General features: G+C 43.1%; 1 protein-coding gene across 1 annotated transcript in view; it reads right to left on the bottom strand.

Annotated features, from left to right (window-relative positions):
* Nucleotides 1-12,122, bottom strand: part of TTC27 (tetratricopeptide repeat domain 27) — a 170,756-nt gene extending 158,634 nt beyond the window's left edge. Inside the window, exons 1-3 of the mRNA XM_065401810.1 lie at nucleotides 12,035-12,122; nucleotides 9,320-9,500; nucleotides 34-163 (exon numbers count right to left, since the gene is read on the bottom strand). Coding sequence (XP_065257882.1) covers nucleotides 34-163; nucleotides 9,320-9,500; nucleotides 12,035-12,122 — 399 coding nt within the window. The remainder of the gene's footprint in view (nucleotides 1-33; nucleotides 164-9,319; nucleotides 9,501-12,034) is intronic.
* Nucleotides 12,123-12,326: the final 204 nt, after the last annotated feature.

The raw sequence follows: 12,326 nt of genomic DNA, 5'->3' as shown, positions 1-12,326 counted from the left end.
ACCAAAATACAGTTTTTTAAAATGTAAGCGTACCTCACAGAACTGGTGTAACAATGAAGATGGCAAAAAGTCCTGAGGCTGTAAGTGAACAGGAGGTCCAGTCCAATTGCTCTGAACAAAGAGCTGCAAACTGCCCACGCCAAGCAGAAATATCAACCTTTGTCTGCAAGACAGATAATCAAAGCAATTAACTGATGATATTTTTCATCAAAAAACATATTAGAACAGATTTAGTCTCATACCAATTAAAACACCCTTGCAGCCTTAAAATTTGCTATTTCTTACTGAAAGAAAAACAAAGATGAAGAAATTCAGTATCCAAGACTGTAGAGCTATGGGGGGGAAATAATGAGAGTATGGATATTATATGGATATCAAGAACATTCAGAGTTGTCATAATTAATGACAAGTATTTTAGAAGCAATATTAAGTCTCGTGCTTCATTGCTTAATCTCTAACTATTAGAGATCAGGGTAAGGCCTACTGTGGGGAGCAGATTAATCCACATCTGCATACTATAGGAGTCTTACACCTTCCTCTGTAGCATTTGGTACTTGCCAGACAGACAGAAAACTAGACTACATAGACCTTGGGTGTGATCCAGTATGGCCATTCTTATAGTCTGGTCTACACCACAAAGTTATGTTGACCTAGTTGTGCATGTGTCTACACTTAAACGTATTTCCCATTGATGTAAGAGCCCCATTATGCTAACACAGGAACACCACCTCCCTCAGTGACACAGAGCCATGGCCAATGTACTTAGGTCAAAGCAGCATGAGTGCAGACACCATGTTACTTACGTCGACCCTAACTATTCTCCAGAAGCTGTCTCATAATGTCCAATGCTGACCACTCTGGTCACCATTCTGTACTCCACTGCCAAGGGGTCATGTAGACCACAGTCGTCACTCCTGACCTTTAAAATCACACAAATTTTTGAAATGCCTATTCCAGATTGCCCCACTTGACAAGTGCATTTAGCAGCTCTCCATTGTTGAATGCAGCTGGCCAGCTGACCATGCCAACTACATGCTCCTAATGCACTCCTGCCTGGAGGAGATAGATTTTTGCATCTCCTGGGCCTGCAGGGAGAAGTGGCTGTGCAGGTACAGCTCTGAATCAGCCTTAGAAATGTCAACATCTATGAACAGATTCCTTGGGGGATGCAGTAGAAGGGGTACAACAGGGACCAGCAGCAGTGCTCTGTGAAAGCCAAGGAGCTGCGGCAGGCATACAAGAATGCCAGGCAGGCTAGCAGTTAATTTGGTGCTGAGCCGCAGGCTTGTTGCTTTTACAATGAGCTGCATGCCATATTCAGCGGAGACACTCACCCCACACACACACCATGGATACCTCCAAGAAGCCCAAGTCACAGGCCCCTGCTGTGAACAGCAAGAAGGAGGAGGTGGAAGAGGAACGAGAAGGAGGAGTACTGGGGAACAGGTGACCGAGGGACTCAGATGCGCAGCAAGCCAGGACCTGTTTTTGACTCCACTTCAGTTCAGCTAGTCCAACACAGCCAAGCCCAATGCAGGGTAAGCGTGTAGATAAATTTTCAATTACAGGAGTGGCACTCCCAAAATAGCAGGAAACATCTTTTGACTTTTCATTAATTTACTTGTTCTAGAAGAGGAAGTGGTACAACCAAGAGAGGCAGAGTTGCTATCTGCTTCTCATTCCCCTATAGAGTTCAGTGTGAGGGCCCATGCAGAGAAATTTGTTTATGTACGCAGGGATAGCCCTTGAATCCTTCTGAGAGATCTTGATGACACTTTCATGGAAGTACCCTGCAATCCTCTGCAAAAGGTTTCTAGAGAGGGCTGCCTTATTTTGTCCTCCGCAGTACGACACTTTCCCATGCTGCTCAGCGATAACTTCGGCAGGCACCATTGCAGTACACAGACTAGCAGCATATGGGCTGGGGTGACTTTGGGACGCCAGCAGTAACTATGCTTGCGCCCCGTTACGCTCAGGAGTGAGATATCAGCAAAAATCACCACCGCCTGCGGAAAACGGTGCCAATATTCAGCGGCATTGTCCTATGCAACTAAATTCATGCAACTGAGCAATTCCCTCCTCATTTTCTTAACCACCTGCAGGCCCTACTCATGGTGGCTGTTGCTGTGACTGTGCTGCACAAGGAATCCCAAGCAGAAGTGAGAGGGTAACGCTTAAAACTTTAACGGAGCAAGCAGAGAGAGTTTAGCATATTACATTTCTCTTTCTGCAGTAAATACACTTACAATGGTACCTCTGTGTATTTTATCTGCAGCTCCTGCCATCGGGGACTTCAGGGTCTCCCCCTCCACACCCTCAGAATGCCTATGCCAAATAAGGAGGCGAAAGAAGAGGACTCGGGATGACGTGTTCAATAAGAACCAGTGCTACATTGGACTGTGAACACAGGGCCTGGAGTGTGAATATTGCAGACAGCCTGGAGAAGGAAAGAGTGGAGAGGAAAAAGGCCCAGAAGTCCCAGAAGGAAAAGGAGAGGGAGATGCACAAGGACATAACGGGGCTTCTCAAGCAGCAAACACAGATGCTGCAGACTCTGGTGGACCTGTAGGTTCAATCAATCAATCTCAGGCTCGCCTCCCTCACAGCCCATTGAGAACACAATATCCCACCTCAACATTCCATGTGGCATTGGAGGTCACAGCAGTATCCCTACCACTCTATGCTGAGGGACATTAAAGACAATCACAGCTTCACATACACTAACCTGTGAAAGCCAGGGTTGGTGTATACATAGCTGAAATGGACATGAATGTTCTTTCCTTTTAATACATTCACAGAACAAAACTTAAGTTTTTAATGTTTTAAAATTACTGGGGGTTTTTGCACTGATTTTGTTACAGAATAAAATACTATTATTTAGAACATAATTCATCTTCATTAGTTCACAACATATGTGGCCAAGTGCTCAGCAGTTCTGAAAGGAACCAATTACCTGTTACTGCACAGTGTCACACAACTAATGAAATCAGTCTCAAACAAAATTAATAGGTGCACTGACAATATTATATTCCTACATGTACAGCAATAGCCACATTTCAACATTACCAATTATATAATCTGCTGGTCGGGAAAGAAAGTCTCTGCTTGCAGCTTTCTGAACAGTCTTGCGTTCTTAAAGATGTGCGTATGATACACTGTCAAGGCTGTATCCCTACTTTGAACTTTAGGGTACAAATGTAGGGGCCTGCATGAAAACTGCTAAGCTTATCTACCAGCTTAGCTCTGGTCCCGCTGCCACCATTCTCGATGGATTCCCTCCCTGGGAAGCCTTGAGAAACCTTTCACCAATTCCCTGGTGAATACAGATCCAAACTGCTTGGATCTTAAACAAGGAGAAATTGACCCTTCCCCCCTCCTTCCTTTCACCAACTCCTGGTGAATACAGATCCAAACCCCCTTTGGATCTTAAAACAAGGAGAAATCAATCAGGTTCTTAAAAAGAAGGCTTTTAATTAAAGCAAAAGGTAAAAATCATCTCTGCAAAATCAGTATGGAAAATAACTTTACAGGGTAATCAAACTTAAAGAGCTCAGAGGAATCCCCTCTGACTTAGGTTCAAAGTATAGCAAACAAGATAAGCACTCTGGTAAAAGGTACATTTACAAGTTGAGAAAACAAAGTAAATCTAAGACGCCTTGCCTGGCTTTTACTTACAATTTTGAAATAAGAGAGACTTGTTTAGAAAGATGGGGAGAACCTGGATTGATGTCTGGTCCCTCTCAGTCCCAAGAGCGAACTACCCCTTAAACAAAGGACACACACAAAAGCCTTTCCCCCCCCAAGATTTGAAAGTATCTTGTCCCCTTATTGGTCCTCTGGGTCAGGTGTCAGCCAGGTTACCCGAGCTTCTTAACCCTTTACAGGTAAAAGGATTTTGGAGTCTCTGACCAGGAGGGATTTTAGTACTGTACACAGAGAGCTGTTACCCTTCCTTTTATAGTTATGACATACACCTTCCCTGATCAGTCCACATTGATGTTGGTAAAGTGTCCCCGGTAATCTATTAACACTTGCATTATCATAGAAAATTAGCTCTTTCTATTTATGTACTCTGTGGCAAGGTGGTCTGGTGATAAAATAGGGAAATGCATACCATATATTGCCACACTGCAGTTTGGGAACCCCATTACTGCAAAACTATCCACTAGGTCCTGCACATTTCCCAGAGTCACAGTCTTGTGTATTAGGAGGCGATTAACGGCCCTGCACACTTGCATGCCAACTGCCATGGTGGATTTCCTGACTCCAAATTATTACCAGTCAGTCAGAAATCAATCTGGCATCACAAGCTTCTACAGTGCAATCACAACTTGCTTCTCCATTGTCAGTGCAGCTCTCACGTTGGTGCCCCTGTGCTGGAGGGCTGAGGTGAACTCCATGCACAGATCCATGAATTTGGCTTTGCGCATCTGAAAGTTCTGCAGCTACTCCTCATCATCCAAAACCTGCATTATGGTGCAGTAACACCAGTCAGTGCTGGTTTCTTGGGCCCAGAAGTGGCACTCTACCATCTCCAGCTGCTCCATGAACACCATCCAACCTTGAATTGGTTCTCACTATGTCCCACAGCAATCGGTCCTCCAAGAAACTGTTGACTCCAATCACCAGTCAGACAATAATTGCACTGTCTATTGCTCGCTTGTTAAATTATTAAACAAACACCTTCCTGATTTCTTCCATGCTGTACCTCACACTTGGGAGGAGCAGAGACATCTACAAAACTACCGTATCGTTATCCTTCTTCAAATCCCTCATTAAAAAAAACAAAACAAAACAAACAAACAAAAAACCAACTCTTTTGCTGTGATGCCTACAAAAAACTTGACAATGGTTAGGCTGCTGGTACGCAGAGATCACTGCCTATTGTGCCGACCAATATTGTCCCATTGTTTCCTTGCGCTCCACCATCTGTCTGTAAAAATCTGCTGTCTCTTGTCTTGTATTTAGATTGTAAGCTCTTTGGGGCAGGTACTGTTCTTGTTTTGTGTTTGTACAGCATCTAGCACAATGGAGTCCTAATCTATGACCTGGGCTTGTATGATAATACAAACAAATAAGGGAACATATGCTATCAAGCTTTATAATATATCTAAGCAAAAGTGTATGTATAATTGGTGATTTTGTTTAGAAAAAGAACTGACCAATTTATATATTGTTAGAGAACATAAATAGAGCATCGGATGAAAAACAAGTCAACAATCGGGGTGCTCACAATGAGGTTTCTTGTGGTTTAAGCTTTCATTCAACTTTTGGATTCCTTTCTGTCTTCCATGGCTTGCTTTCTTAACACGTTGGATCCATGAACATACTATACTTCAAGACCAAGGAGACAGCAAGAAGGTGACATACAAAAAACAAACGTGGATACCAAAAAGAAAAGGAGCAAATGAGACTTATTCTTTTCCCAAAGAGGTCACTGAGCCCTTTTGGGATTCCCTTGGGATAGTCCATTCCCTCTCTCTCTTCCTATATCACACAAACATTACTTCCTTCCACTCTCCAAGATCACACGTCAAGGTGACCTGCAGGCAGAGATAGGCTAAATGTGGTTCCTTCAGAAGTCATCAATGTTACTCTGAATTGAATCAAACTTTTGAGCTACAAAAGTTGCTCCTTCTCTGCAGGTAACACGTACCCAGTCTCCTAAACTTTCCAAGTTACAACTGACTCAGGATCGAAGCCCATAAATATATCTCCCTTCTGGCAGCAAAATGTGTTACCATTTGATAGCTGACTCACCTAAATGGACCATCATAATTCACTGGTGATTGTTTTTAACAAGGAGAGTAAGAGTGTTAATTTTCCAATGTAGTTCAGTAAGTATGAAACTAATAATATTCACTTGCTACATTTATCAGAAGGAGGGAGAGTATCACCAGATCACTCTAGACTCATTTATTTTACAAATACTACAAATGATGAATGAGAAGATTTTATTTATTTTGCCTGGGCATGTGGGCTGAATGGAGCCAGTGAGTTACCATCTCTCTCTCAAGGAGAAGAAAGGAGCAGAGGCACAAATCTCTAAATAAATAAATAGAAGTTATTTTTGAGAGCGGGAAGAATCAGAGTGGATTGAGCTACTTTATTTTTACAGGGAAGGTAGAGGACAGGGAGTGGAACAGGCCCAGGGCTGCTCTTCACAAAATGAGAAGTGGGTGGTGAGGGGGGAAAAAAGAGCAGAGACTTGTGAGCTACTGCTCCTTTAAGTAGGACAAGAGGAGTAAGACATACCAAAGACTGAGGTACAGAAGAAAGAGCAGTTGAGAGGCAGAAGACCTTCTGCACATCAGGAGTACAGCAAGAGAAGCAATGAAACCCTGTAAAGAGGTGGAGTCCACTGTAAATTCATTGGGGTGTGGGGCACATTATCATTTTAGGGCTTAATTTAAATCAACAAGATGCATCAATGTTGAGTACTATTTATTATCAGATGATAATATCTTGAACAGTTAAACTTCAACTGTTCAAAAGACTCATTTCTTTAAAGTGCACCACACTAGGCTAGAGAGGGTGTATTTCAGCTTGGGGATTAGGATTATATCTTGGGCTAGTACGTACTGGGTACATTTTTCAATCCCTGATAGAGTGGGGTCTTTCTTCTTTGTATACTCTGAACAAGATGTTCCAAGGAACAGTTTACAATATTGAGACTTTCTCCAGACTATATCCCTATCTGATTTTCAGCCAATATTTAATTTCAGAAAAAGTCAGTCACCGTTAAAACTGTTCTGATCCAGAGACCAGTAGCACACTGCACTATATTTGTATTCTTATAGCTCAGAATATCTCTCTGCATATTCTACTTCCTGACCTTTTCCACTTGATAGACTATAAAGTCCTTTACAAAGAATGCTGCTCTCCCCACCTCTACAGATAAACATATCGTTTTGCTAGACTATGACCAGAGATCATGGGAGGCCATTATTATTTTCAGCCCAATGCTTCAAAAGAGTCAGTTACATCTATTTTGCCTTCACTGTGTGAAGTTCTGCAGGGACAGGAATAGGGATGTAAAAGTTGAACCAGTTAACCAATAAGCTCAATGCTTATCGGTTTCTGTTAACAATTAAATGTCACCCCTGGCAGTGGGGATCCCCGGCATGCAGCATCCCCACACCCCTAGTTCCCAGGTTAAACGTTTAACTGATAGACTTTTAATTGGTTACACAGTTACGGTTTTAAACATTATTTACATCTCTAGAAGGGAACCTGGGTCTGTGGGGTGTGAGATAACCGACGCCTTGCCACTATCCTGCAGCCATGGTAGTGCAGTGGAGATAAATACAACCAGAAGTACTGCCTCGCAAAGCGAGAATGACATCTTCCCTCATGGACCCTGCTTGGTCCAGGCAACCTATTTAAGCCCAGAAATTGTTCCAGGAAGGGTCTGTGCAACGAGGTAGCTTCCCTGCCAGCCACAGTGACTGACCTGTGTCTTGGCTTGCTTTTGGACTCCCGACCCCAGCTTGGATTCCTGGACTGTGACTCTTGGCTCTGATCTTCAGTGCTGTTCCTGGCCTCTGACCACCACTGCTCCAACCACTAGATCTGACAGCACAAGCCCTGGTTGAGACACTGTACCTGACATTCTCACTAAACCCTTTATTGCTTTTAAGTTTCTCATACTGTATGTAGGCATTTGCAGTTCTTTGCACTTTCTTGGGTATGATTACTTTACCATCTTGCTTTTTTGTTCTCCTCCAGCCCTTCCCCCAGTTCAATTACTATTGTTAAGGATAAGATTATGTAAGATTAAGTAAATTTAATGATTTCAGCTATTTAAACCTGAAATGTTATGGTATTGTAATTGTAGGGGTCCTGACCCAAAAAGGAGTGGTGGGTGGGTCTCAAGGTTATTGTAGGGGAGGTTACGGTACGGCTACCCTTACTTCTGCGCTGCTGCCTGCAGAGCTGGGCCCTAGTCAGCAGGTGACACTCTCCGGCCGACCAGCTCCGAAGGCAGCAACACAGAAGTAAGGGTGGCATGGTATGGTATTGCCACCCTTACTTCTGCACTGTTGCTGGCTGGGTGCTGCCTTCAGAACTGGGCACCTGGCCAACTGTTGCCGCTCTCTGGCCGCCGAGCTCTGAAGGCAGTGCAGAAGTAAGGATGGCAATACCGCAACTCCCCTAAAATAACCTTATGACACCCAATTTGAGAATCGCTGGTCTCCCCTGTGAAATCTGTATATTATAGGGTAAAAGCACACAAGACCAGATTTCACGGGGGATGGGGGTGGTGTGTGATCAGATTTCATGGTCCATGACATGTTTTCCATGACCATGAATTTGGTAGGGCCTACCCATAGGGGGGCTTGGGCTCTCATACCCGCATTCCCCCCCATTATTTTTAATAGAAGTCACAGACAGGTCATGGGCTTACATGCATTTTTGTTTATTGCCCATGACCTGTCCGTGATTTTTACTAAAAATAACAATGACAAAATCTTAACCTTCTCTATTGTACACCTTATAAATATAGATGGTTCCTACCCTGCCCCTACTCCCCACCACACCAACTGGGCTGGGTCTGTTCTCCTTGCTACCACTTTCTCTAAAAAAAAAAAAAAAAAAAAAAAAAAAAAACACTAAAACAAACAACAAAAAACCACTTTCATAACTCCATTCAATTAGGAATCCTTAAACCATATATTATTTATGTGACAAATTGCAAACATTAAATCCAGACCTATTAACATCTAGTGTTAGAAAGAGGACTTGAATGTATTCTACAGTGGAAATGCTGTAAATGCTTTATAGAAAGTCAGGAGGAGAAAATAGTTCTTACTCATAGGAAATGGTCCTTGAGTTAAGGTCTGTAATTTTAAAAGGATAAAGATATTTTCACAGTGTGACTCACACTGCATAATGTAAACATTGTGTTATGTCATGTTTTGTGGAACTTTAATTATTGACATATATGTAATCTGATGGTTACAGAATTACAAACAATGATCAATTGTTTGTGGATGCAGAGGAAAGGTGAGATTAATTTAAAACTGATTAACTTCTTGATTCCAGTAGCTTCGGATAAAAACACTGCTAACAATGGATGTGACTTCAAAAAAACACCTGAACCCACTATGTTGAAATAGAATATAGTGAAAGAAATTAATTCATTATTGATTTTTCTGTTTCTAAATAGATTTCTTGAGTTTTATTTCTGAGATTTGTTCTCCTGGAACAAAAGTTTTAGAGGTCCCATAATGTCAACGTTTATAGAAGATAAAATGACCTCTAATAAAACTAACATAGCCTCTTCTAGCCTCACATATAATAAATCAATGATTCCCACCTTTCCACATTATCAGCATCTGCAACAGAACAGTCCAGGTACGCTACTATCAGCTTCTCCAAGTAGGTGTCAATCTTCTCCTCTGTCATCGTGAGTGTAGTGAAAACATCCTGGATCACTTCACTTAATAAAATGGCCTCATAGTTCCCTTCGAAATGCAACTGCAGTAAGGATTCACTTCCTGGAATTAAAACAAATAAAGATCAGAGTGCGATGACAGCAAGATATAAAACAACAGATGTTTTAAGGCACATAAGACCGATCCAAACCAAAACTTTAAACATTCCCCACTCATCGTAGGAAAAAAGAATCTCTATTCACCTGACATTAAATGCAAATACACCTTCTTCAAACAGAACACCCCCAGCAGGCTGAGATCTTAATGTTCAAGCTGAATTTTACAAATCAGTGCTACCTTTTCCCAATGAAAATATGAATTGCTCTATGGAGTTCAAGCATAAACAATAATTTTTCAACACCACTAAGGAAACCTCAAGTTTCAGGCAAAAGACCTGAAACTATTTTACATGTACAGAATGTACACGTTAAAACTAAATAGAAAGATTTTAATGGTCTTAAGTGAGACCAGCACTTGTAGTGCAAAAATGTCTTAAATGCCATAGGTAACTCACTGAGACACTAGCTCTGTATCACAGGCTAGAAGACCTTTTCAGAGATCATGAGACAATTTTCTGACGAGGAAAGAGAAAGGATTAGTTCAACACACTCTTATAAAAGGAGTTCAAAGAATAAGTTTCCATCTAACATAGCCTATGTCACACACCCCTTCCTGTAGCTGCCAAAGATATTCACAAGGAATGAGCAAGATAAATTCTTATATAGATAAGGAAACTATTTACCATGGTAACTTTACCACCTATCATCAAGAAGTTTGCACACGGAATGGGATTTTCAGAAATGCTCAGGCTAGGCCTAACTCTATTCCCAGTGAAGCGCTGCAAAAAACTATCATCCTACATTGCTGAAAAGTTTAGGAAGGCTTCTCAAACAGCATGGGTCTATTTCCCTTATGATGGACAGCAAATAGCATGCGTGTTTTCCTGCAGGTCAGTACATTCAATCCTCAAGAAGCACTGGACCTCTGTAAGTATTCAGTCTTGACCCAAGACTTGTGAATTTGACCCATGCTCTTCCTGGCTGATGAAAGGGTCGTGAGCAACTGCTGCCACTCACCAGAACAACCTATCCCTTGTTCAGGGAAGGAATGTGATAGTGTGACCAACAATGAAGAAACCCACCCTGGATACATCCGTTTCAACAACATAAGCTACTACTGTGAGCACATCAAACCTCTCCTTCGTTCTATAAACTGACTTATTATAGAATAGCAAATCAAGTTCAAGATCTTGGACCTTATCTTCAAGGTGCTCAATGGACTGGACCCAGCATATCTAAAAGATCACATAAAGCTCCAGGGTGAAGACCATGGTTGATAACTCCACTCCTGAAACACAACAGGACTCTCTACAGTAAGGGTGAAGCACAAATGTGCAACAGACAGAGCTTTCTCAATGGCTAGTTTGAAGGTAAGAAATGAACTCCCACAGGAACTAAGTACCATTACAAACCTTCCCACCTTCTGTTCCACGTACAAGGTGCACTTCAACATTGTTGTCTCTACAAAACACACACAGCAGCATTACCCTGCACACACAATTCTCTCACCGGGGAGAAGATAATAGAGAAATCACATAACAGATGTTGGTCACACCACTGAATAAAAAACTGGAAGGTGCTTGGATATTACTGTGATGGAATTGGTATAAGAGCATTCTTTGAGTAAAACAGACAAGGGCCATCTGAACCTGTGCCATTCTCTTTCAAAATCCGCCACCTGCTTAGTCAAAGCTCAAAAGTCTCTCTCCCCACTGACACTTAAGTATTTCAATAGGTGGATGCCTGGCTTGAGAGGGCAAATGCTTGTTTGTGCTTGAAATACAGAAGAGTCTCCTCACAAAGAATGAAAGATTGCATTTAAAAAGCCACTGAGTGTGTTAGAAGAAAAATGGGCCACTTACAGCCTCATCAGACCCTCCCAAGAAAAGTACCTTTCATTGTAATTAGTTACATGACTGATAAAAATATGGAATAACTAGCAGGTACCAATGTTTTGCTCTCCTTCCCTGCAATAAAAAGAAGTTTCATGTAATTACCAATTTCAAACAATTTGCCAATGCCAGTAACTTGTCATGTTAAAGTCAAACCAAGAATTTTTAGTGTAGTTAAACAATAATCAGTACATCCCCGATATCCTCAAAGGCTGAGTACCTCTACACTGCAGTTAAACACGCCTGGCTGGCCCGTGTCAGCTGAGTTGGACTTGCAAGGCTTGGGCTGAAAGGCTATAAAACTGCAGCGGGCTCAGGAGGGTCTCAAAGCCAAGACTCCAGACTGAGCTGGGCTATGATGCAGCTTTATAGCCCTGCAGGCCGAGCCCTGCAAACCCGGCAGCTGAGACAGGCCAGCCAATGGTGTTTAATTGTAATGTAGACATACTCTTTGTCTTAGTAGTAATTGTAGCATCAAGTACAGTCAGCCCTGGTTGGCACAAGCTAAATTATGTCATTTTGGGTATGGGGCCGAGTTCACTCCGCAGAGCTGGGCAGTTACAGCATCCCCAACTGGCGGCACCATCTGCACGTCCCACCGGCCCGGCTTCGCCGCAGCCTCGGGGACCCCGGCCCGGCCTCTCACCTGCCGCGGCCAACGCGCTCTGCTTCCCCCGCCGGGACTCCGCGGCGCTGGGGAAGCCCCTCAGGAGCGCCCGCTCCAGCGCCCACATCCTCCACGCCTGCTGCTGCCGCCGCCTCGCGCTCACTCTTCAGCCCCCCACCAGCCAGACTGAGATGCTACTCCCTCACTGACCGCCGCCGCCAAAGAGCTCCCAACCCATGTGCCGCGACCGGCCTCAGGGAGCCGCCATGACAGCTTCGCTAAGCACGATGGGCGGAGAGCATTGGCGCACGCGCGGTGGAACCAACTGCTT

This window comes from Emys orbicularis, chromosome 3 (genome assembly GCF_028017835.1).
Source record: "Emys orbicularis isolate rEmyOrb1 chromosome 3, rEmyOrb1.hap1, whole genome shotgun sequence".
Classification (NCBI taxonomy): Eukaryota; Metazoa; Chordata; order Testudines; family Emydidae; genus Emys; species Emys orbicularis.
This window is presented reverse-complemented; position numbering and strand designations above follow the sequence as displayed.